General features: G+C 38.9%; 1 protein-coding gene across 2 annotated transcripts in view; it reads right to left on the bottom strand.

Moving 5' to 3' along the window:
• LOC131084372 (ubiquitin-conjugating enzyme E2 E2) overlaps positions 1-24,107 on the bottom strand; it is a 199,080-nt gene that overhangs the window by 26,841 nt on the left and 148,132 nt on the right. For both annotated transcript variants that reach the window (XM_058025786.1, XM_058025795.1), the window contains exon 4: positions 9,203-9,335. In XM_058025786.1, coding sequence (XP_057881769.1) covers positions 9,203-9,335 — 133 coding nt within the window. The remainder of the gene's footprint in view (positions 1-9,202; positions 9,336-24,107) is intronic.

Here is a 24,107-nt window from a genome sequence, read left to right as displayed (position 1 = left end):
CTTACAAAGTGCACTTCATTTATCTATGAGCACTGAAGCTGCCTTTCTAAGACAGGGTGGAATATTTCCAGTTTGTTAGTACATATTTGTAGCATGAACAATTGTTGAGATACTTAATGATTCATCACAAAGAGTGTACAAAAAATGACTGGCCATATGATGCTCATTACTTAAGAGTACATTTTAAGTTTACAGCAAGAAATGAACTTCATCTAGTTCTCAAAACACTTGATTACATCTAATTTTACTTGGTAAAAAACAGATATAAATAACTTTATTGAAGGAAAATACATGGTATCTGCATTAGCAGTAAATAATAAACTGTAATTACGTTTGCTTGACCTGCAGAGAAGTCTGATACACAAACTGTGATCTGCTTCTTTGGCGAAATGCACCATGCAAGACATCAGCAGCCAAAAGTGGTAACAATTTAAATGGATATAATAGCATCCACATGAGTTCACCTTTAATACTACTGAAAATGAATCAGTATGCAATGTGAGTAATTATTCATTATATTCATTGTAATTATGAAGCTGAGTAACTACTCACTGCCTCATTGAACAGTGTTGCAGGGGAAAAAAATTAAATAAGCACAGTAGCACTATATTATATAAATAAATATCTATATTATATAAATGCACTCATTTTGCACCCAGATTTAACAGCAGGATAAGTAAAAAGGGACCTTGATAATCTTTGATGTATCCAAGAGAGAGAAGAAAAGTCCTAAACAGTACAAAGTTTGCTGAAAACAAAGGAAGAGAAGGAGAGGACAAGGAAAATGGATTACTGTTTGGGTTAGGGATGTTCAGAATAGAAACAAGATGGTAATTTGCCAAGCATCAAAAGCTTTCTCTGGCAAAGTCACTATGAGTTTTTATAAAATGATTTTCACACAATCAGCATAATCTTTTTTACAATTAGCAGTTCCTTATGGAAAGTCAGCAAAAAAGTTCTCTTATAAGAGAGCAAGTTTTTTTTTAAAGATTTACTGACCATTTAACTTTTATAAAATAAAACCTCCCTTTTGAAGTTCAAAGCATGCAGGCTGTACTGTCCTACGCAAACACCTCTCTCAGTTCACTACAGTGCTCATGCATGGTGCTCCTGGTACAAGTTTTTATTCCTAGACTTTATTCTAAGAAACAGGGGCCTCTTCTTCCTCACCCAATTCCAACAGGCACTGGGTATTTAGGTACTCCATACATAAGAAGTCTTAGGCAGACTGACTTCAAAACTAGTAGTTTTCTGTCCTGATCAGTCCATCTGCTCTCATTTCATAGTAATGATGTACAAGAAATTCTTTCTCTCACATTTGTGTATATTTATCTGTGTATGTGTAAAAGAGGACAAGAAACAACACATATATTATGTATTTTTAGATCACATGGATTTTATGAAGTAGAAAAACAGGCTTGATACAGCCGAATTATGTAGCTTCTGAAATTTCCAACAGACAAATTGTCTTCCCAAAATATATTTGACAAGCAACATGGAAACCAAGGCTGTGAGGCAGAAGATATTCCCCATACAATGCCTCTACAAGACCTCTTAAAGAGCTTTGTGTACTGGGTATTCTCAGGAAATTGGAAGAAATGATAAGCCACCTAAGTCTTGGTAAGGAAAACAGGAGGAGCTTAGTTAGATAGAGCTGTTTGCATCAAGATTAAATAAATCAATAGAAGCTACTGATATAAATTAGTGTATTGTAAACAAAGTGAATAAGGAGGCTATTCATTAGAAGAGTCATTGGCAATTCAATTTACCAATTACTAGAAGAATTATCAGATAAATGAATTGAAAGGAAATCTCAGAGATTTCCATGATGTTGCCTTATCAAACACGTATTTTGCATTTAATCACAATAAAACATAGTTATTAATTCTCTCCTCAGTCTAACATATTTCTGCTCACATCTATGCCCTCCACTTTAAAACTCTCATTCTGTCATTTTGGGAGACATTACACTTACTTAAGCAGACACCTGGGTTTGAGCTGTCCAGAGCCCTGTACCACTGCAAACTGGTTCAGCACCACCTGAAGACATCACAGACTCACAGAATGGTTTGGGTTGGAAGGGACCATGAAGATCATCCAGTGTCAAAATCCCTCTGCCATGGGCAGGGACACCTCCCCCTAGATCGGGCTGCTCTAAGTTCCATCCAACCTGGCCTTCAACACTTCCAGGGCTGGAGCATCCCAGGGATGAGATCTATGGAACAAACTGTTTCACTGCAGGTGTGCAAGCATGGGAACTGCACTCTGCAGCTCACACTCCTGGAAAGAGCTGTTCTGAGAAGGGCAGGATTGGGGCTGCTCCTGCTGCCTCTGACAATGGCCTGCTGCTGGTCGGTTGTCCATTTCTCCCTCTCAAAGATGCCCCCGCATCTGATTTCTGCCTCCAAACACCCAAAGCCTTCACTTGCTGGGAAAACCTGCCAGCTCCATTTACTGTCACGGATGAAGGGTTCCCGGGCTGCTCTCAGCGAGGAGATGCAAATGGAAAGGCTGGGCGAGGAGAACAAGGGAGCGCGGGGGCACAGCCGAGGGGCCGCGGAGGCAGCGCTGTGGGAACGCGCCGCACCGTCAGCACCAGGAGCAGCACGGGGAGGGCAGCAGGCAGCTGCAAAGAGCTGTGAGCAGCACAGCACGGCACTGAGAGCTAATAGGATGTGACAGAGGCTATGAGAGAGGTATGACGAGGCAAATGAATGTAAAGGATAAGGCTGACAGGAGAGCGCCGCGTTTGAAGGCTGCCCTTATGACGGCAATATCTGGGAAGGGGGGCTAGAGGAGGCTCAATGAAGCCCTGCCTGCATCAGGGTTCCAAAGATAGTAGAAAGGGATCAGTCAAATGGGCTTGTACTTAGGGAGTTTTAGAGCTTCAAGAGTAAATTGTGTTAGCAGTGATAAATGCAATTTAAAGCGCATGTCTGCCTAGTAAGGTTCATTTTAACAACGTAGGTTAGAAATACCAAGGAGTGTTTATTTTTTTGCATCTACTCTTGTAAGCACTGTTTTTCTATTACACTGCAGAGAAAAGTGTCCTTAACAGCCAATCATATATAAAAAGAGTATGAACATGTAGAATAGAAGCCAGGAACAAAAAGAATTGCCCCCTCAGACATGAGGTTGAACTTACAAAATAGGTTGAAAGTGTCTACCACAGAAGAAGAATTCCACAAAAGGTTATTGAGTGCATTGAGACTATAGTGCTATATTACAATTATGTATGAAAAAACCTGAAGAGATGTTTAATATTGCCATTAAGATCAGACTCTATACACTGTGTATTATATTTAAAAAGGAAAAGGGCCTCCCTTGTAGTCCAAGAGCTGATTTAAACCATCTAGGCTTTCAAGTGCTGAGAATAGTTTTTCAGTGAGTTGTTAGGCATAGGAGACTTACATAGGAGACTTACATAGGACTTAACAGAAAACAGAGCTTTCTGTTATTTTAATTTTGATTTAGAGGTGATTTAGCATATTGCAGCTTTCAAGTCCTATGAGCCATTTTTCAGTCAGCTGAGATTAAAGTCCCTAGCAAGATTAATTGTAGAAGTGGGATTAAGAGATTCTATAAATCACTCAAATCCAAAAATACAGCTAGCAGTATACTAGGATAATGATAGATACATCCATATTGTATACGCCACAGCTAAATTGAATTGACACTGTAATAGACTGAACATAGTCAAATATGAGAGCAGAAGTAATTAATAAAGATTATTCTTGAGGAAAGTGCAGACTCCAGTGCAGTGACAATTCCTGGGAGGAAAGTTCTTTTGAAGAGCGTGCATTTTTCTACAAACACCTGTACAAAAGACTGGTATGGCTTCCTGATTTGTCAAAGCTTCCTGCTCCAGAGGGACTGCATGCAGGATAGTGAAATTATTGCCTTTCCTTCAGTTGTGTAGTGTACCTAAAGCTGTAGTGTTTGTACTGATGGCTAAATTTCAAAGAATCTCAGATCAAAACCTTGCATACTTGGGGAATTCACTGATTTCTTATGTGGACTGAGGACAGAAATTGAGGTGAAATTCTTTCTGTCAGACCAGGCTAAAAAACATGATACCTCCTACTCAAATACACATGGACATATAATCATACATGTACACCCACACATACAAACACATGTCCTCCCACAAGAGACATCTATGCATGGCTAGATCCCATTCAATCCCCCAAAGAAAGAGCTTTGGGGTATTGAATGGGATAGAGAGTGAGAGAGAGAGAGAGACCTTTCCTCTGTTAAAGCCAAGGGGTGAACTGTCTGAATCCATTAAGGATGAAAGGAAGATAGTTGGCAGGAAAAAGAAATCTCAAAGGTATTTCTAAAAAAGGTTGAGGAGGTCATTAAGCCACTGAAAAAATGTAAGGTTATTTCCTTGGCAGGTCATCTAAGCATTTTTATTCATTTCTACTCTGAACAGGGCACAGCTTTGTCTATTTTTCAGTCCCTTATGCTACATGCTGTATTTTTGGGCTGAAGCGAAACCTCACCTTGTGACCAAAATTGAAGCCTCAGCAGCATCTGGCCTTTGGCAGAAAGTGAGCTCATCACCACATCCATGCCTCACTTTGTGTGTTCCATGCCTTCCTTCAGCCAGGCATCTCATAAAACCAACGTGACACTGAGGATGAGGCTGAGGGGAGAGCGGTGATCGTGCAGCCTGCCGCTTCCTTGCTGACTCAGCCCTCGAGGTGCTGAGCTCATTGCTGCAGTGCCACAGCAGCTTCCTCACAGCAGAGGCAAGGAAATATTTTTAATTGATTAGAGCCTCCCAGAAAGCCAAAGCTAATTTGTTAGTTCTCAGATGAGCTGTTCTAAAGATCTTGTTTTCTGGCTGTATAGCTAAATCAGAGTTAGGCTGGGCTGGCCCTCCATCACTCCCATCAGCTGCATTGGTCACACAGACGTAAACTTTTTTGGGGAAGAACAACTCCCTCCTCTTCATGAGTGTGCTGCAGTTGTGAGTGAAGCCAAATGCCACTGATTTATAAGGAAAGCAGAGCTGAAAAGGTCAGTGACCTCTGGCTCAAAAAATTTGGAGTCCAGTTTCAAGGCATGTGACAAAGCTGAAATACTGAAACAGACTGACTTCAAAGGGGAAGAAATTAACAGTATGAGAGCAAATTACACTCCATCTTACCACATGGTTTATTCTGTGATGGTAAAGAGTAACTTAACTTGATTCTATGGTTATGGTTAAACTTTGGAAAAACACTGACAGGCAAGGACAGACAAAATGAAAACTACGGATCCATAGGGGATCTGCAGTCTGTTGGTGCAGACTGGAAGGGAAACCTGATGATGGTGACACGTTGCTATACAAAACCTGAAATGTGAACTGGATCACACAGGAGAATTAATGTGGAAAATGGAGATAAAACTTGAAAATCTTGAGAATGTTGGAGGCCACAAAAACTGAAGAAATACCTGAAAGTGAAAACTTGTATAGATACTTATTCTTTGTTAAACAAAACCTGAATGAAAGAGTGATTCTTTTATGTGCTAAAGGGAAAGTAGAGAAGCAGATTAACTATCTGGAACAGCAAATGAAAATTACTTTGTATATTTGTTAAGAAGAAAAACCAAAATATAGGACATCTTTACTTGTACAAATGTGGTCTCTGTTGTTTATTTAATTAATGTTTTTCAACATGCAACAGGGTGCCCAGCGATCAGATCAGGCATCAACAGTGTTTATAGAAGCAATCTGGACCCCTCAAAAATATCAAGAACTTTGTATAATACAAATTGAACAGTGTTTACACCACAAATATATTTTAATGATGGCAATAAAAATAAAAGACATATATCCAAAATAAACTTTCAATGCATTTTTCTTACTTAAAAATTATTTTACCATCCTCAAGATCCATGTGTGACATACACATGTATGGATGTGATAATGGAGTGCACAACATCTGAGAAGAGATAAGGAAAAGGGATCTTTCTGCAGATTTTAACACACTGTGGATTAGGCCCCTTGCCTTTGGAACCCCAGGCTGGGTCCAAGTAATTGCATCTGGGAAATACAGTTTCTGTTTCTTCCCAGGTTTTTTGTGGTCACATTTTAGGAAGATCAATTTTGACAGTACTTGTTTAAATATTTCCTTACTTCATAGTGAATGAGGGACGAAAATGGCCCACAGAAATCTCAGGAGCAATTTATGAACTCAATCATAGTGAAAAATGTGAATTAGACCCTTTCTGCTATGTTCTTACAGGGAGGTAATCTTGCCAACACTCAGGATACATTTTATGTCTTTCTCAGTACATTTCACAGTCTTGTACTTTATCCCTAGGTTTTTTAAGACGATAGAGCCATAAGGAGTTAGAAAAAATTGGAATATAACTACAAAGAAATCTAAAATGATCTATGCCCATAACCCTATAATCCACGATTCTGAGAACAGCACAAAATATCACAAATCTTGTGGAGAAGTAGAAGAGATGCCAGCACACAGATAGCACTGTACCACGAGGCCATGTGTTATATTCCATGTACTCATTACCTTTCTTTTGCTAGAGATCAGCTTGGGGAGAACATATCTAACTACCCTTTCCCAGCAGCGCTGACAGGCAGCTACCTTATGATAAGCAGTGGTCTTCCCATGCTGCTCAATTAAAGGGATTTCCCTAACTACTTTACCTATGAATGAGTTTCATAAGGTCTGGAAAACAGGTGTAATGAAATAGCAACAGTTTGTGAGGTCATACAGCAGGACTGAAAAGAGGGGTCATTTAGAAGTGTGGCTGAAGTGAATTGAGTAAGAATCCAAGTGTTCAACACACGCTTAGGACACAGTTATATCTGACATTAGTCCCCTGTGCACACACACAAGTTACTTTCTTACAGATGACAATTCCCCTCAACATAAAACTGGCTGTTTACTAAGACAATATGGCATCATCAATTCTCTTATCCTTTATCAAGCAGTACATTTTCATACAGATGCATACATTTAGATGCATACATTTAGATGATTTAGATGCATACATTTCTTACAGTGACAACTGGCATCAAGATAAAGGCAGACAATCAAATCTATTAGGGAGCAGGACAAGAACCGCCTCTTTGCTTGACATTTCATTAATAAGCAATGTACAGCTGCATTACTCATGTCTCAAAATAACACAGTTGCTGAGCACAACTGAGTGCAGACTGAAAAAGACTTTACCTTGTGGTGAAATAGCAAACTGGACCTTCAACTTCTATTTTAAAAGGGTGTCTGTTGCATACACTGCCTCAAGACTCAACAGATTCAACAGAGAGAATGACAAAAGACCTCCCTGTAACTTGTCTTTCAGAGCTAGTTCTTATGTATTAGCTCTTGAGAGAGAGAACTTCAAGCTCTATTTTATACACCATAAAGTCATTTTATCCCCTAAAATTATAATTTTAACTTTTTGGGGGGACTGAATATAACCCTTGCATGGCAGCTAGCACAAAGAGATCAAGACCAAGAAAGAAGTACATAAGTAGGGCTTGTTAAAACACACCTTGTCCAGATAGTGGGCTGGACTGGGGGGAGGCAGGAAAAACAGGACAGGAGAAGAACAGAACAGAACAGAACTGACTCAGTTCAGCATGCTTAGAGCTTTAATAAACTGAAGAAGACATCATAAATTTTCAAATTCTTTCTTCACCATGTGACAACAGCTGCCTAAATCTGAAACTGTGCAGTCAGCAAGGTGTACAACTCCTCTAAGACCTCTCAGCGACATCAAGGCTTCTCTAAACTGGAACACCAAAAGTGGGAAACAAAGTTAGACCATCTCTAATACTGCTATACTCACCCATCTTTAGGTTACTGGCTGGGAAAGTTCAATTTACAAAATGACAAGTGCTTTGCATTCACATCTCTCATTTGTTTTACAAAATCTTTCCTGGTAATATCAATGTTATCTACTACTGTAACCATTACTACTGTCGCATTAAAATTCTATATATAGCACTTATATTTCAATAATCTACTCAAAGTAATCAAACAGGAACTGACTTCTCCCTCTTTTAATGCAATATCCTTTCTATTATAGACCAACATGGCACACCCATCCTTTCATAAATGTGTCATAAACAAGGTAAGTATTTTTAATCTCATAGCTCCTTCCATGCAGGTCTTCCAGACACACTCTCCAGAGTGGCAAGGTGAACAATGCACCTCTTTTTCCTTTCTTTCATGAAGACAGCCCCATCAATTTATTTGATTCTATTAACAGCTCTGCAGGATAAATTTTCCTGGATTCTGTTCGTATTATCAAACATGTGTGTAAAGATTTGCACTCAGTCTTCCAGATAAGGACTTCTAAGCATCATGTACCTGACATGGCAATTACTTCACTCTGTAGGCCACAGGATGCATTTTAGGAGGATGTTGGCCTTTTTTATAAATACATTATGCAGGTGGTTAGCAATAATCCTGTGATCAAGAATAAAGTCCCATTCTGAGATCCTCCCCAGCAGTTATTACCTCTGCTTAGAGATGATGCTCTGTATTGACACATTACACCTTTTTTTTTTTTTTTTTTGCAGTCTTCCTAACCACTAGATTTTCCATGTTTGACATTTCAAGTTAATCATGGTAATGATCTGTCACCTTTATGTTATTGATACAGTTCTCTGTTTCTGTCTGGAATCATTATAGACAGCATTATAAAAAGAATTACTAAGGATTTTTGTAAATCTCTGTCACTTCAGTTTCTGGACTTTGGTACCATATTTCCACATTCTTCCAGAAAACTGATGTAAAGCAATTATTTATAATATCTTGCACCTGCAGATACTATATGGGGTAATGAAATAGGTGCATACTTTTGTCCAGACAGCCATACAAGCTTGGTGAATTATATGGGTCAACAGTAAAGATTAAGTATCTTCAGCTACTTATAAAGGGTGCAACTCAAATGCAAGCACCTTCATATTAGAAACAAATCCAAATTAAAAAAAAATAGCTACTGGAAATTATGCAACCTTTTTCTAAATAAATCCATATGCATTCAGCTATACTGGCAGCATGCAAGCAAACTGTAGCCAGTTATTTAAATTCTTTCTATCAAAAGAGTCAAGTTTAAAAATTCATTATTGCTTTGAAAGTTTTATGTTTTATCCTAAAATGATATACCAACATACACATTAAAAAATATCAGCAGGAGAAGACTCCTATCAGACTTTGAATATCCTTCTACTAACCTTGGGTGGTTTAAAAGGATAGTCCGGTGAAAAGGTTATGTCAAGGAAGAAAACTCCACCTTCATATACAGACCCTGGAGGCCCCAGTATAGTCGACCTCCATTCATAAATGTTGTCTCCTTTGGGTCCAGCACTAAAATAGAAAACAAAAATATAATAACCACATAGAATCAAGGATATACGGCATCAGTTATACTCTATCAGTAGTGCTGCTGGTTCTGCTGTAACACCAGAAACTAAAATTGTGTATCACATTCATTAAGTTAGATAGAACATGCATCTGATGTCCTAAGCTCTGTCAGAGAAGTGATATATTCAGCCAGGAAGAAGTATTAAAATCACATCATAAATTATTCAAATAAGCACAGAAAAATTCCCAACTGTCTTATTTCAAATATTTTAGTGGGCAGATGTGAAGTATTTACTGTGCAAGGATATAGAGACTTTGCTGAGATGTCTTGTCACTGTCTTGCTTCACAAGCCATCCTATTTTCACCTACCTCCTCATCCACCTACCTGCTCAGTCAGCAGCAGTGTAATTACACACATTACACAGCACAGACTGTACTAAAGACTGAGCAGGGTACAACCAACCTTGCAGCTGCACGTGTTCCTAACCTAAGGCCTCCAGTCACTACCACAGAAGGCTGCTTCACTCTGCAATCACTGTCCTATCTTAAAAATAATATAAGGAGGAAGTGTTGGATTATTTTAATTCAAAGTCCTTGGTTTGAAACACAGTACTGAAATAATATTCAAAATGTACAAAACATAATCCTGTATGAGCAAGAAAAGTCTCTCACCTGTATGGTGAATTCCTGAAAAAGATGAAATAAAATATGAACTAATAAAAGTTCCTGGCATGACTCTTCTAAAAGCCAACACAGCCTCCTTTCATACAACATAATACCTGTCCATATAAATATGTATTTTACTCAGAATGGCCTCTTAAAGCATATGAAGACTTTTCCATTCACAGGCTGCTGATTACAGGACCTGAATTTTATTTACGATCAATTGGAACAGTGACTTCCAGATTTCTGATTAATATTTTTTAGAGGAAGGCAGTGCCGGTAGATATCTCAGAAAAGTGATGTGGTATTGTCTTAAGGCATTTCTTGTGAAACAATTCTTGTTATGTTAGCAGTGAAGGTTTCTGCAGCGTACAGGGGTTTGTGGAATCACTCAGTGTGTAGAACAGCTGAAAGCTCTTGGCTATGCTCCATGCCTCACAATGTACCCAAGGCACACAATTATTATACGACATCATGTCATGTTCGCTGCTCAACTATTCGTTTTGTTCACTGGAAGTTAATAAAACCCGCTTTCACCTGCAATTCCTTGGGCTCCCTTCATTAAAACTTCTGACTGCACGATTCCCTGAATACAGCTGCACGACTCAGCCCTGTGCAGAGCACTTCATTAGTCATGGTACCTACATCCATTTTCTATAATAGCTGTTAATGCTTCTTGGCTTTCTAAACCACCTTGCTTTCTCAACAATAATGGGTTACAGAGACTATAACATTATGGAACATTCATTTTCTATCAGCCATAGTAACAAAACTAGCAATTGTTTTAAAGATGAAATCTGGCTTTTTAAGTGGCACAATAGCAGAAGTGTTGCCATCCATATTTCACAGTGTCGATAATACATCAGGTTGCTAGCTGCCAAACAAATTTAATTTACCCAGTTCTCAGTTTGCATTAACCTTTGAATAATAAAGCACAGCTGAGACTGCTGTAAGAAACAAACCAGAGAATGAATAATTAAAACCACCTCCACTGCCTTTAGAAAGACCAATCCTGAGTCAACAGGGAAGGTTTAATTGTGACTGAACTAGGCATTAAGGGGCTAATTGAACTCTTTATAAGCCCAAACAAATGCAGTCCTACATCAGTGGTATGGTATACAATGTTCACAGAAAATAAAACTCCTAAAAAATGCAGGCAATTATTTCAAATAGAAAAGACAAGAAGCAAGGCAAGTCTAAATCTTACACCAAAAAAAGCCCATAATATGTGAAAGGAATCCCTTCTCATTTTCTGCAGGAAAATGTTCTAATACTTAAAGAAGCAATTCCGCAGTCGATGCCAGGAGGTTAAAATGGAAGTGATATAAATGTCATTTCCAGAGAAATGGTTGGAAATAAGTAACAAAAGCTAGCCCTAGCTCTTTCAGAACTTATTTAGCCAGGAGGGGATGGTTTGGCCCTTTCTGCATTTGACTGAGGCTGACTTTTTTGGTCTGAAATCTCTCTGACAGTGGCAATTTCATACTGTATATTATTTTTATTTGTTTTGCCTATTTATTTAATTGCATTAACATTTGAAATGAGCAGTCATTAATTAGAATAGTTGGAAAACGCTCCATCTGCCAGTTGAACTGTTTCGGCACGTCCAGCTACAAGCCCAGCCTGATCACATTCTGAGCATGCTGATTAACATTAATTGATGGTTTTCTTTGCAAATGAGAGATGAAGCTTTATTAAGTATTATTATTAATTTGAAGAATAGCTTAAATTGTATGGAGTGTGGGAAGACTGCTGTTATTGATGCTGCCTGTTTGAGTGCTTGCTGGCAGCAGGGCTGTTCAGCCATGTGAAATACCAGCCCATGTGCACAGGCAACAGCTGGTATTAAGGGCAACAGCATGCACAAGCATCACGGTTTTTCATTTGTGCATTAATAATACAAAAAGTTTGACAGGTGTACTATCTTTGTTTTCCTTCTTTCTTAATTGTTAAGTTTTTTATTTATCCACAATACTGGCAACCAGAACAGATTTCACCAGAGAAAATTCCCACATGTGCAAGACGTCAGCCTGAGCCTTATTCTGTGAGGTTTAAAATGCAAGAGGATTTAATTACCCTCCTCGCTACATGGATATCTGCCCGACACACTGAAGCCCAAATGTTTTACATTCAGTATGATTTATATCCCAGCTCTATTAAAGTTACTGGCAACCAAACCCCAGATCTCAAAGAAAGTGCACCAAACAGCTCAGTGCCTGAAGTTCTGTAATCTTTGGAAGAACAGATTTAGATGTGCACCCTCTCAGCAAAGGGCAGACTAAATCTGTCCTGAACTCAGCTGACCCAGGGCCAGAGCACACACAGGCTGCCTGTGATTACCCTGCTGCTACACAGTCAGCTCCAAGGGAGAGACAACGGTGGCTGGGCAGCTCCAGGAGGAAGTGGATGAACCCTGAGGTAGCTGGATGGACTCTTAGGAGGACAGGTCTGCTGTGAGACCAGCAGTGCAGCCTCCCAGGGTGAGCCCAGATGCTGACCAGGCAGTGACTCTGCGGGGTGGGACAATCAAGGAGCCAGCAGAGAGGTTGTAGTGTGGCTCTGAACTGGTGCTCCCTACTTCTCCAGTGTTACCTCCCAAGTGGAATACGTAACATAAGACCAAGGAGGTGCAGCTGAGCTCCTGGAGACTTGAAGTTATTAATGACTTGCCAAGAGCCAGCTGTCTGCTGCTGTTATTCCCATGCAGCTGATGAGACCCTCCACAGAACACTGTACTTCACCTCTGCAGAGGTTTGCTCAGTGGAAGAGCTGGAATAGGTGGACATGGAGCCAGTTTTCTTCCAGAACAACACCCATATGAGTGTATGAAATTCAGGACAAAGGAGTGAAAACATGTAAAATGGTCTTTTTATTTCCACTCTCCTTTGCCTCTCCTATATTTCAGTTCTGCCATGGCTTTTCATAGATACTTGCAGGTGAAATGTATGGACATCAGTTACAGTTCTTAGCAAAACACTTCAAATGCTACTAGAACTGAATTAACTTTGCTTTAAATATGCTTACCACATGGAGTATTTTCCATTCCCTCAATGTGATTTAGGCAGGCAGCCACTTGAAAGCAGTGCTGTTAAAAACTGCTTGTCCAGTGCAATGCATTATAAACACCAAGCTTTCCCTGCATTTAAAGTATCCTAAAATATTAAATGCAAAATAATGTATTATGGGACTTGTATGAAAACAACAGCATTCATGAGATATACCAGATGTAAACCTATCTGGAGATGTTATTAAAGTACAGTTGATTTTTAGCTGTCATTTGTATACAAATATACGTAATTTCCAGAGAGTAATTTTAAAAAGTCAAAATACAGAAGGTCAAGAAAATAACTATGTTTACCTTGATTATCAAGTAGTCATACAAAACAGATTGGTCAAAATAATGTTATCATTTTTAATCTACCTTATATTTCTCGATGAGAGGGGTCACATTTTTTCCCAGCATCTATGACTGGAGGTAACCTAAACTTGTAATGTGTTTCTGGCAAGGTGGAAAATGAGGACTATTTCAGTTTCTTCCCTTCTGTTCTTGGTCTCTGAATCCTGCAGGTATCCACCATTAAAATGGATACTCTTTAACACAAGGGAAAGGCAAGCCTGTAGCACAAAACATGTAGGATTTTAACTTCAATGGTTTTCTAGATCTGATACATGAACAGTGCATAGCAGGGAACTGATCAGGCCAAATAAAACAGGAAAGCATGTTGGTTGGAGGCCTTCCTATTCCTCAGGACTCAGAAAGAAATGGAGAGATTCTTGTGGAGAGAGTGGGTTTTTATAACAGTGAAGAATAAAGCAGAAGCAGGATATCTTACTAATGCCCATAAACTCACTTTCCATGGCATTGTCTATGGCAACTCACTCCTAGTATTGCATTATGTAATCTGAATTGCCTTAGCACACAGAAACACACATCAGAGCCAGGCTGCAGTCCCTCTCAACTATCTCTGGTAACTTACAACAGTAGGAAAAAAGACACACGGAAGGCCATTTCTCTTCCTGGTCTTTCATTGTGCAGAGTCTTGGCTTCAATTTTTAGGAGCTTTCCCTCTGAGGAGAGAAGCTCATTACAGAATGATCTTCATTTCTAAGTACTACAACAGTTTCTTGCAATCCCACTTCTTGCAGATCTAACAGATACACAGGAACAAATCCTGCCTGTAGCTGCTTTCTCTGAATGCTTCTGGGAAGCCATTTGCCTAGAGGGCAAAGCGGATACAAAAGCTCAATAAGATTGGCAAAATAATTTAAGACCACAGCTGGTGAGGTGAGAAGATGGATGTGGCAAACCAGAAGACTGCAGATTCAGCTTTCAATGAGATACATTTCTTGAGAAGCAGATATGAAGCTTCATTAAAATAAACTTAGTCTACTCTCTGCTCTATATTTTAAACATGATACCAATAATGAAACTAAGGTGCTAATAATGAAACTAACTTCTAAGCAGAAGTGTTGCTTTGGTCTGCACCACAGCTCAAGGTTGACTCTGTGCTTGGGGACAACCATGAGAGGTGCAAGGGGGCTGTGCTGGGCGAGTGGCTGCTGGATAATCTCAGTCTGGGAAGAAGCGAATCAGCAGCAGCTATGCTGATACATCGCCAGCTGTTTCACACCCACCTCCCCAACCCACTATTCAACAAAGTGCAAAAACATGCCATTGAGAAGCAGTGGCATCACAGTCCTGTAAGGCACTGCCATATTTCTGTAACTTTGGAATGGATACAGGCAGTGTTAGGATACAGACAGTGCCAGCAGTACAGGTTATCTCCTGAATTTCTTCTGCTCTTGTCCCAGTCTTGTCTTCTGCTCCCTGCAACCTGGAAGCCCACCTGATCCACCACCTCTTGAGCCTTATTACTCCCTTGTTACTGGCTATTACTCTTTGTATGCATGTATTTTCTAGTTTCTGCCTGAGGGTAGTTTCTCTCCCACTGTCTCTCTGTGTGCTGACAATTCATTGCTCCTTCATCATGGTGGATCCTTCCCCACTTCAGGTACGTGCAGATCCCACTGCTCCTAACATCCTGCTTCCTTTCCCTCATCAAAAGCCATCAACAAATCCTACTATTTTTGCACCTTTTTCCAGAAGTGAGGAGGGGGTGAAAAATGCTAATGGGCTGGTTTATTACAGTAGAGTAATTTTGTTTCCTTCCTTCCCTAGAAAATGAAGAGCAAGCAGAGTGGGAGCCGCAGCAACAGTGGAGTAGGGAAGGGAAAGGGAGTCACAGCTGCCTACCCAGATGCTACAGTGATATCAGGAGGTACTTTGGTAAATGTATGTAATAAACAGTTGCCACAGCAGCCAAAAGAATACACTTCTACAAAACAAAAACAAAGAGATAGCAGCTAGCACTGAGACTGCCTGTGGCAATGGGCGCTGTTGTGTGGTTAATAATGCCTCTGCAATGAATAAAATTAGCAGGCTGGTCTCCAGGCAGTAAAATCAAAGAACAATTAAAGAAATAAACCCTTTCAGAATTAGAGACAAGTGCTTACTTGGGCTATAATATTGATGACTTAATTTTTCCTCAATAAATAAAGCCCCCAATTTTAGAATGCACAGTATTTTTAATGTCTTTTTTCTCCCGCTGAAAATCCTCAAAATCTTCCTTTTCAAATAATAAATTAAATAAGTTATTAAAGTTATCATCCCCTCAATTCCTTTATCTAGACGATGCAAAGAAGTGTCATTAAAATGTTGGAAGATGCTCATTGTTCTTACTAGTTATAATCTACACCAAACCTAGAAATTTTTCAGCATTGAATTTGAGGCCCAAGAGATCTACTCTAAGTACTCTAAGTAAATTAACTCTTTACTCTAAGTAAATTGCAATATACATTCAATTTTTTAAAGAGTTCTTCATTTTACTTTAAATAGACTCAGCAGTTAGTGAAAAATCATGCCTTACCATGACCTAACACTTGAATTTGGGTCTATACTAGATCCAGTATTTTTAATCACCCTACAATATAAATGGGAATTTATGTCTTGCATATGTTGGAATACCAATATTATTAGGTGAGATAAGTATGAATTTTGAGTCGGTATCTTTCACTAGACTTAATTATTCATAATGGAAACAGAGGCTGAAATGATTGGGCCACTTGTCACCCACAAAGGCTTTGGCAGAGAGAGAGACATCAGACAAATAATTTACAACACTTAGTTTCCATTGCAGTGAGAGAATTCAGCTGAAAATTTTGATTCAGATTTTCTTTCAGCTCTTCCAGTTTTCTGACTGAGACCATTTTTCATTAAGGACCATCTTTATTTTTTTAAAAGTACTTTTAGGCAAGCAGCAAGAGAAGGAGGATATTAAGACACTTTTCTAAGTCAGGCTGCAATTCTTTCCAAGTGGTTATATCCTGCTCTTATTATGTGCTTTTTATTGAAGCCAGTTACTGTTTTCATGTACACTTTGGAATCAATATGTTTGTGGTATACCTGACTGGAAGAACATATAGGAAAACTGATCCCAGTGAGCTGCCAAAGGAGCAATAATGCATCACAGCATATTGCTTGACATTGCCTCATATGCTTATTGAAACCACTGGAATTCAGTATGGCACAGCATTTTTTAATTGTCAGTCTTCTGTAGTTTTAGCAAGGTATTTCTAAAGGTGTATTTATCCTCCAAAGTGAGAATGCGGTTTACTTTAGGGCTTCCTGCCTCTTTCTTGCTTGCAACAAACCTGCAGCACACCTGATCAATGTGCCCAAAGTCTCTATGAAGCAAATCCTTTTTTCTTAAAAATTATTGGCCAAAGCTGTGAAGCTGTGCTGTCTTTAAAATTAGTAAGTCTGGGCCACATTATTAATATCAAATAGATTAAGATCAAGGTAAGTATCACTTAGCTGATTTTGTTATTTGCTTCTAAATAATATTGCCAAAAATTATTAAAAATATCCTATTGCTTTAGCAGACTGGTGTTATTCAAAGAGTACTTTGATGCTTTTATTCTCCAAAGCCCTGTCCTCAGAGCATTCCTGAGATAGAAACCATCATGAAGAGAACTGCTTCTTAATGCACAAAATAGTTATTTATATTATACTATCTACAGCAATTTATTCACTGCAAACAGCATTACACAGTGTATGATCACAGCATGCTGAGTATTCACAATGAGATTTTAAAAATGGCAATTTTGTTAAGTATTCCCAGCTTTGTTCAGCTGAAGAAAATTACATAAAACCCTGCACAGAAGGCTTGCCTTGCTCAGAGTAGGAAACAATCATTCGCCTCCTATTACACACCCATGGGCTCAATTCCCTTTTGCCACATCTTTTGTTTCTTTTTCTTTTAAAGTAATACCAGTATCTGAAGTTCCAGCTCTTTTAAACTACCAGAAATTGACTGTATAGTTTAAAAAAGATAAAATATTTTTCAGCCTGATTTGTCTCTATGGGAAATTATATCAAGCATGATTTGTAGCCCTATTTTAGTAAAAGAGAAAACCACAAGTACCCAGGAATGAGAAACACTACAGAAGAATGAATAGGCTGGGACCTTCTAACATGACCCCTAACCTTGCAAGTTGCCAAGAGATATTATTTCCATGTTACTGCTAATTTGCTTTTCCTTGAGTTTTTTTTCTTTCCCAGGATTGTAATTTATTTTTCAAAATATAACTACTTTTTAATTTCACAACATTTCCCTTTGCTGACAACAGCTGTAATTCACCATTATCTCCTCTCGAAGTTAATCGGAATCCATGACATGCAACAGTGGGGTGGCACCACCAGGCACTGTATTTTTAAATTTTAAATCTAATTTAAAAGCATGAGGTGACTAAGTGCAGACAGATAACACACAAACCCCAGAGCAGCTGGAAGATTTAAGAGGTGTAGTAGGGAAGAAAGCATTCTTTAAAACAGCACTGACTTTTTAGTTTCTGTGGAAACCTTAGAGGCAATGCAGGAGAGAGAGGCCGACAGGACTAAAGCAGACCAGCTCAAACATAATAGAAAGACTTCTCATGAATGCGTGGAACACACTGAAAGCTTTGGATTTGAAATGCATTTGATATGTTGACTTGATCACTATTAAAAAAATGATGGCAAATTCTTGCTTTTTATCAGACATGATGAAAAATGACAAAAAAGCCACACACGATGTATTAGTGATGAATGGATCAACTGAACTTCAACTAACATGTCCTTCACTTTGAGATAATGGACTGCTGATTCCATGTCAGAAATTTTTTCAAGTCATATCCAAAAAAGATCTTTACACTACTTTAAAAAAATATTAGTGTAAAATATTCTGCAGTAGTCAGACAGTTCAGTAACTGAGAATGTTTTAGACAGGGTTATTTCTAATATATGTATACCCACACTTTCTGATTATTACGAACACTACAAGGCAAGGCAGTAGAATTGTTCAGTGTCTGCACATTTGCTGTTCCTCAGAAATCTGGGCTTCTAGCTGGTCCACTAGTTATTGAATCTTTCCCCAGCTCACAAAGGATTTATCCAGTGGCCTCTAAGAAGTTTGATTTGTTCAAGACTACATTCTTTGAGAGTCCTCAGGCAGTTGTGTAAATAACAGCCTAGAAATTTTGAAACCTTATGAGACAAGATAATTTTGCAACTTGTACTCTGAGTGGCCCGATTCTGAGATTTCTGTTTTGTGACACTTTATACAGACTTTCAGTTTTATGCACAAAACAGTTTCTAGTAAAACTGTTCCAAAATATTAATGAGGGGAAGTAATGAGAAGTAAATTTAAAGAACTATGTACAGTTTATCTCAAGCATATAATACAGCTGTGTAACCAACAAGTCCGCTTGTGTCCATTTTTCAAACAGAGGAACAGGCTTAGATACAGACCCCCCCCTTATTTCAGTGGGAGATTCACACATGCTTACACATGAAATGCTTGCTTACACAAGGAAACAACTTTTTATTATGGCACAGATTAACTAACATGATGTTAAACACATTATAAAACAAGTCATTTCCTCCTGAGCAAACAAGCCTATAAAGCCAACAGGCACAGAAAAAGGAAATTTGATTCTGAAATCCATACACTTCAAAAGCAGAATCCTTTTATTTAGTCAATTTAGTTGAGAGGCTGTCTTATTTCTCCAGATCTCTGGTAAACAGAAGAAAACAAGCTTGGAAATTACTGGCAAATGGACACATTTTCACAACCTTTTTCCCTTAATTTGAAATTATCCTCTTAATTCAAATATGGAGACCAGCCACAGGTCCACAGTGAAAAGAACCTTAAAATGTCTCAACCCTTGGTTGGGACTGACTGCCCCCACTGCAGCCCACATTCTGACTTTTTCTGTGAGAAAAAAACACCATTTACAGTCAATTTTCTTAGCAGTGTCCGAGGTTTGAACTTTACACCACTTGACTTGCCAGCCAAAACGAATGGTGATGTGCCAGAGTCAGACTGGGACCAGTAACGTGGCTTCTTCTAAGTCAAGAATATTGCTGAGACTTTTTAATGTCTCTGGGGTGAGGAGACTTATCTGGATACATGGCAGGGTAAACTGAAAATTAAATATAAAGGAATTTCTTGGTTTTTCATCAGCATCATTTTATCCCAGGATCTTTTAGGAGAGTCTTTAGAGCTAAAGTTAGGAAGGGGCTTATGAAGGAAACCTTCTGTTCTGAAGTGGCTGGAATCCTCTCAAAATCAGACCTGGAGTTATCAGCTGTTGCTGGAGTTACCAACTGCTGCTAAAATAGTCCCAAAAATGGTGATGCCACAGACCTCACTATAAGAACAGGACTGTTCCGATGTGTTTTTCAGGAAAGGGCAGCTCACCTGGGACAACCACATGAGGCTACATTCTTCTCAGTACACACACCTCCATGGTGCCCCATGGATCAGAACTGATTATAAAACCATTCCTGTAAATGGCTTTGTTTCATCCTTGCCTGTATTTAAAAGCAGGATTGAAACATATAAAGTGGTTCTGGGAAGAATGATGGCTAAAGGACGCTTGTTTGTCACATAAAGGTCACAATGAAAGGGTATGGCTGGGAGGAGAAGCGCTCTGCCTCTGCTCTCAGGATGGGAAGGCAAACAGCCAGTGTGCAGGTACCTGCTGGTGAAAGCAGTCTTCACCTGAGAGATGGAGCTGAGGAACTCAGAGCTCTGTAAAATTCCTCTCAAGATTTCAGGTGACACTTTCACTACTTTCAGGGCCTCACACATGATCCACATGAGAAATGACACTTTATCTAATGAAGAATCGACATTTCTAATTAGTAAGAGGGAACCAGCCTTCTAATCTGTAAGTCATAATCAATGACTGTCATAGAAGAATTAAGGATCACATTTTTAAGGCAGGTTTTTTTGTAACCACTGCGTATGTTCCCTACATCAAGATAAAATACCAACAACAGTTGAAATTGCCATTATAATTTCCTTGGCAACAACAAGTTGGAATCTTCACTCACACAGATGTTTTTTGCATGATGAAAAGTACATTTGTGTTGTTTTCTTTCCCATTTTCAGTTCCAGCTCATCTCCTTGGCTCAGCTGCTGGTGATACCTGCTCTCATCATTGTTTATTTACTCGTAATATTACTGATTGTCTGCACTAAATGACAAACAGCTGGTTTTTGAGTCAGAGCTACCACCACGAGGAGAATCCCACAACATGGCACTAGTCATGCAGAAATTCACAATGCAAAAAACCATGTGGCATAACCTATAAACACTAGAGCTGTACTGCTTACCTTTATCATATGCTACTGCTTATCTTTATTATCCTAATCAAGCTTGCTTAAATCTTGTGTATTCAAAGAAAACAGCTGAAGTAAATGGCTATGAGCTACAGAAGTGTTCATCCTGTGGTCTGGTTCAGTTCTAGCCTAGATGGCTCCTGTCCAAGTTGTTTACACTTGGAGACTCTTTCTTGGGCTGCTTTGAATGAATAGGATTTTATACAAATCCATCTCTCCGTGCAAAAACATCCCAACTCCTAAGATTATCACTGCTGATTCCAGCCCTGCTGGCAATGGATGGAGGAGGAAATACACTGGCTGTATGTGCCAGGTCTTGGTGGATGCCCAGAGAATGCCATGGGAACACATGCCAGACAGCTGCCTGCCTTCACTGGTTATTCACCCATTAATTAGGGGTCTATCTCTACTAATTGCTGTAACCACTGGTCAGATACTCTTCAAAACCACCACATTTGGTGTAAGAGCTTTAACAGAAAAATGCCCTGGTCTCTATTTTCTAATGAAAAGAGAAGGCATGGTGGAGAAAATTCAAGCCATATTACTATTTAAATAACTTGGATATGATCAAATTCACCAATGGTTCACCTGTACTGCTTGTGATAATTTAGTAGAAACCCAGCTGCCTGAGGAAAAAAAAAGCCTTAGAATTTACCAGTTTATGTATTAAGAGGAAAATGTGTTCCTCTGTCAGATCATACTGAATCACAACAATGTGCATATGTATTCATATCACAGTTTCTGCACTTTTACTGTTTTTTGATGCCTTCAAAATAATCTTTTTTAAAATTAATGTACTTCCCAATTGTGCATTCTGGAAGGGAGAGCAGCTGTTTCCTCACAACTGTATGCATGGCCCTTTGAAGAAAATTTTGTTTATTAATAGCAATCTGTTTTCCATAGCTTCGCAATTTCTTAGATAATAGGGCAAAACACAATCTTCCTTTCATGTTCTCTGCAGAGTGAAGAGACAGATGCAATTGCAACAGACTACTTATGCTGAGGGCAAAACTTAGTACTGCTTAATGTGACTTAATGACTAAAAAATGTGTATCATTTATAGATGACATCTAGTACTCTGCTAAGTTGTTATTATTATGGTCAATGAGTCTTCTTCCCTGCTGGTTAGTAAAAGGATTTGGAATTAAATCTGTTTTTATTTTACTTGTTCAAGTAGACACACTGAAAGTTACCCACATAAGTAATGCAAATGGGATTTTGTCTTTATTCCCAATCTTTTTCTAAATAGAAGTTCGCATATAACAATATATATATTAACTTGAAACACTGGGAGAAAGGGAAAAAAATTCAGGACTGAAGAAAGGCTATTTTACAGCTACATAGACATGTAAACACCTCCAGGAACTTTGCTTAATAAGGCCAGCTACTTTCAGCTATCACTTCACCGCCCGTGACAATCTTTGCATGAAAGAATTTCTTTCTCCCTGAGGCAACACTAGCAAGTTAGTGCAGCTCCCTTGAAATACATAAATGCTGTATTTAAAATTAAATGTATAGCATATGGAGGACTGGAGCTGTGCTCTGGAAAGCAACCCCCTCACCCACCCAGAGGCACTCGGGTACGCAAACATACATCCCTGTGAAACGTGGTAGATGTCACTGGGAAAATGTCAGAATACAGAAATTTCCTGTAGGTTTTAACTCGTATCAAGACACGCTCCTGCGTAAAAGATACCACAGGGTCCACAACTGATCTTGAAAAATCTCAGCACATGATGTACACAATGAAGAAGTCAATTCAGCAGCATTCAATACATGAACGCTCTTCCCCTTACGGAATACATTACTCGGCTTTTCCTAATGATACTGGACTGATTCCACACAGAATCCCTGGGTTGGAAGAGACCTTCAAGATCATTGAGTCCAACCCAACCCCAACCCCTCGACTAAACCACGGCACCGAGTGCCACATCCAGTCTTTTTTAAACACATCCAGGGATGGTGACTCCACCATCACCCTGGGCAGGCAATTCCAGTCTTTTGTCACCTTTCCAGGCCCAAAACAGAGAAGCTGTGAGTGACACACAACTTTCCTGGGAAATGAAGGCTCAGTTCTGTGTACTCAAGTGTAGATCTGGATTTCAGTGACACCAGGGATAAAACTCTCACTGACTTCAATACAGTGCACAAAAGAGAGCATTTACGAACCACTTGTAACAACATAAAATGTGCATGATGCTGCGCCTGCAATTTTAAAATCACCTATTTTTAACAAGTCTTGTGGAAAAAAAAAAGTCTTGTGTGTATAATTGTAGATTCAAATTTAAACCAGTTGACCTACTTTAAATTGTTTTCAGTTTATCATGTTAGGAAAAATATTCTAAAACTGTAACCTCAGATGAGCAAAAAAACCTGACCCCAAACCTTCAAAATAAGAAAGCAGGGTATGGTGGTTTGGTCCCTGAAACCACCAAGCTTTGATCAAGGCTTTTTTTTTTTTTTCATCAGTATTTCAGAATCACATGAAAATATGAACCACACTTGTTGGTTGACTTCCATTCCTGTCACTTTAAAGGGAGTCTGTGTTTGTGCAGAATGATTTAAATACAATTCTCTGACATTCAGAACTGAAATGTCTGTTCCTGTGTGAAATACGAGAACTCATTAACTTGGAAAGTCTATCAGCTTGTTTGACAAATCTAGATTTATTACATTTTGGTGTACATTTCTTCATAAACTAATACTCCCTATTTAAAGCATATTTCTCTTTTCATTTGCATTTTTATACTCACTTTTAAGTAATTTTATCATTGATAGGGATTTTTGTTGGATTCAGGACTCAAATCCTACTACAATATAAAAAAAAAGAAGCACTTTTACATGAATACTTTCTCTGCAGAGGTAAAAGGTCAAACAGAGTAGCACTAGACAGGAGAAAATGAATTAGTAAACTGAAGGAAAGATAATCAGTCTGGTTTTAAGGCTAACTTTCTGTTCTTTATTGCAGTGAGGGTTTTTTTTCCTTCTGTTTTTGAACTTCTAAGAGCATGCCAAATCCATGTTCCAGCTTGCTGTGCTACTGCAGCAGAAACTACACAAATAGACAAAATCTCTAAGAATCACATCACCTTACAAAACTGCCCCCTGCCTCTCAGTCACTCCCTCTGAAAAAATTTGGAGCAAAGAAATACCCTTTGTGCTCAAAATCAGGAAACGGAGGTCCTGGCAAACTGACAGGTAAAGTCTATTTATCTCCCCAAAACCACGACTGTGTGAATAAGAAGTCCTCCCAAGTGTGAGCAGTCAGCTGCCTCCCAGGATGTGACTGTAAATACTGTGTTTAAATACAGAATCATAATATTTACAAATAGAAATTACCCACAGCATGTCCTTCAAAATCCCTCTGCCATTGTCTACAGGCTTT

Source organism: Melospiza georgiana, chromosome 1 (assembly GCF_028018845.1).
Source record: "Melospiza georgiana isolate bMelGeo1 chromosome 1, bMelGeo1.pri, whole genome shotgun sequence".
Classification (NCBI taxonomy): Eukaryota; Metazoa; Chordata; class Aves; order Passeriformes; family Passerellidae; genus Melospiza; species Melospiza georgiana.
This window is presented reverse-complemented; position numbering and strand designations above follow the sequence as displayed.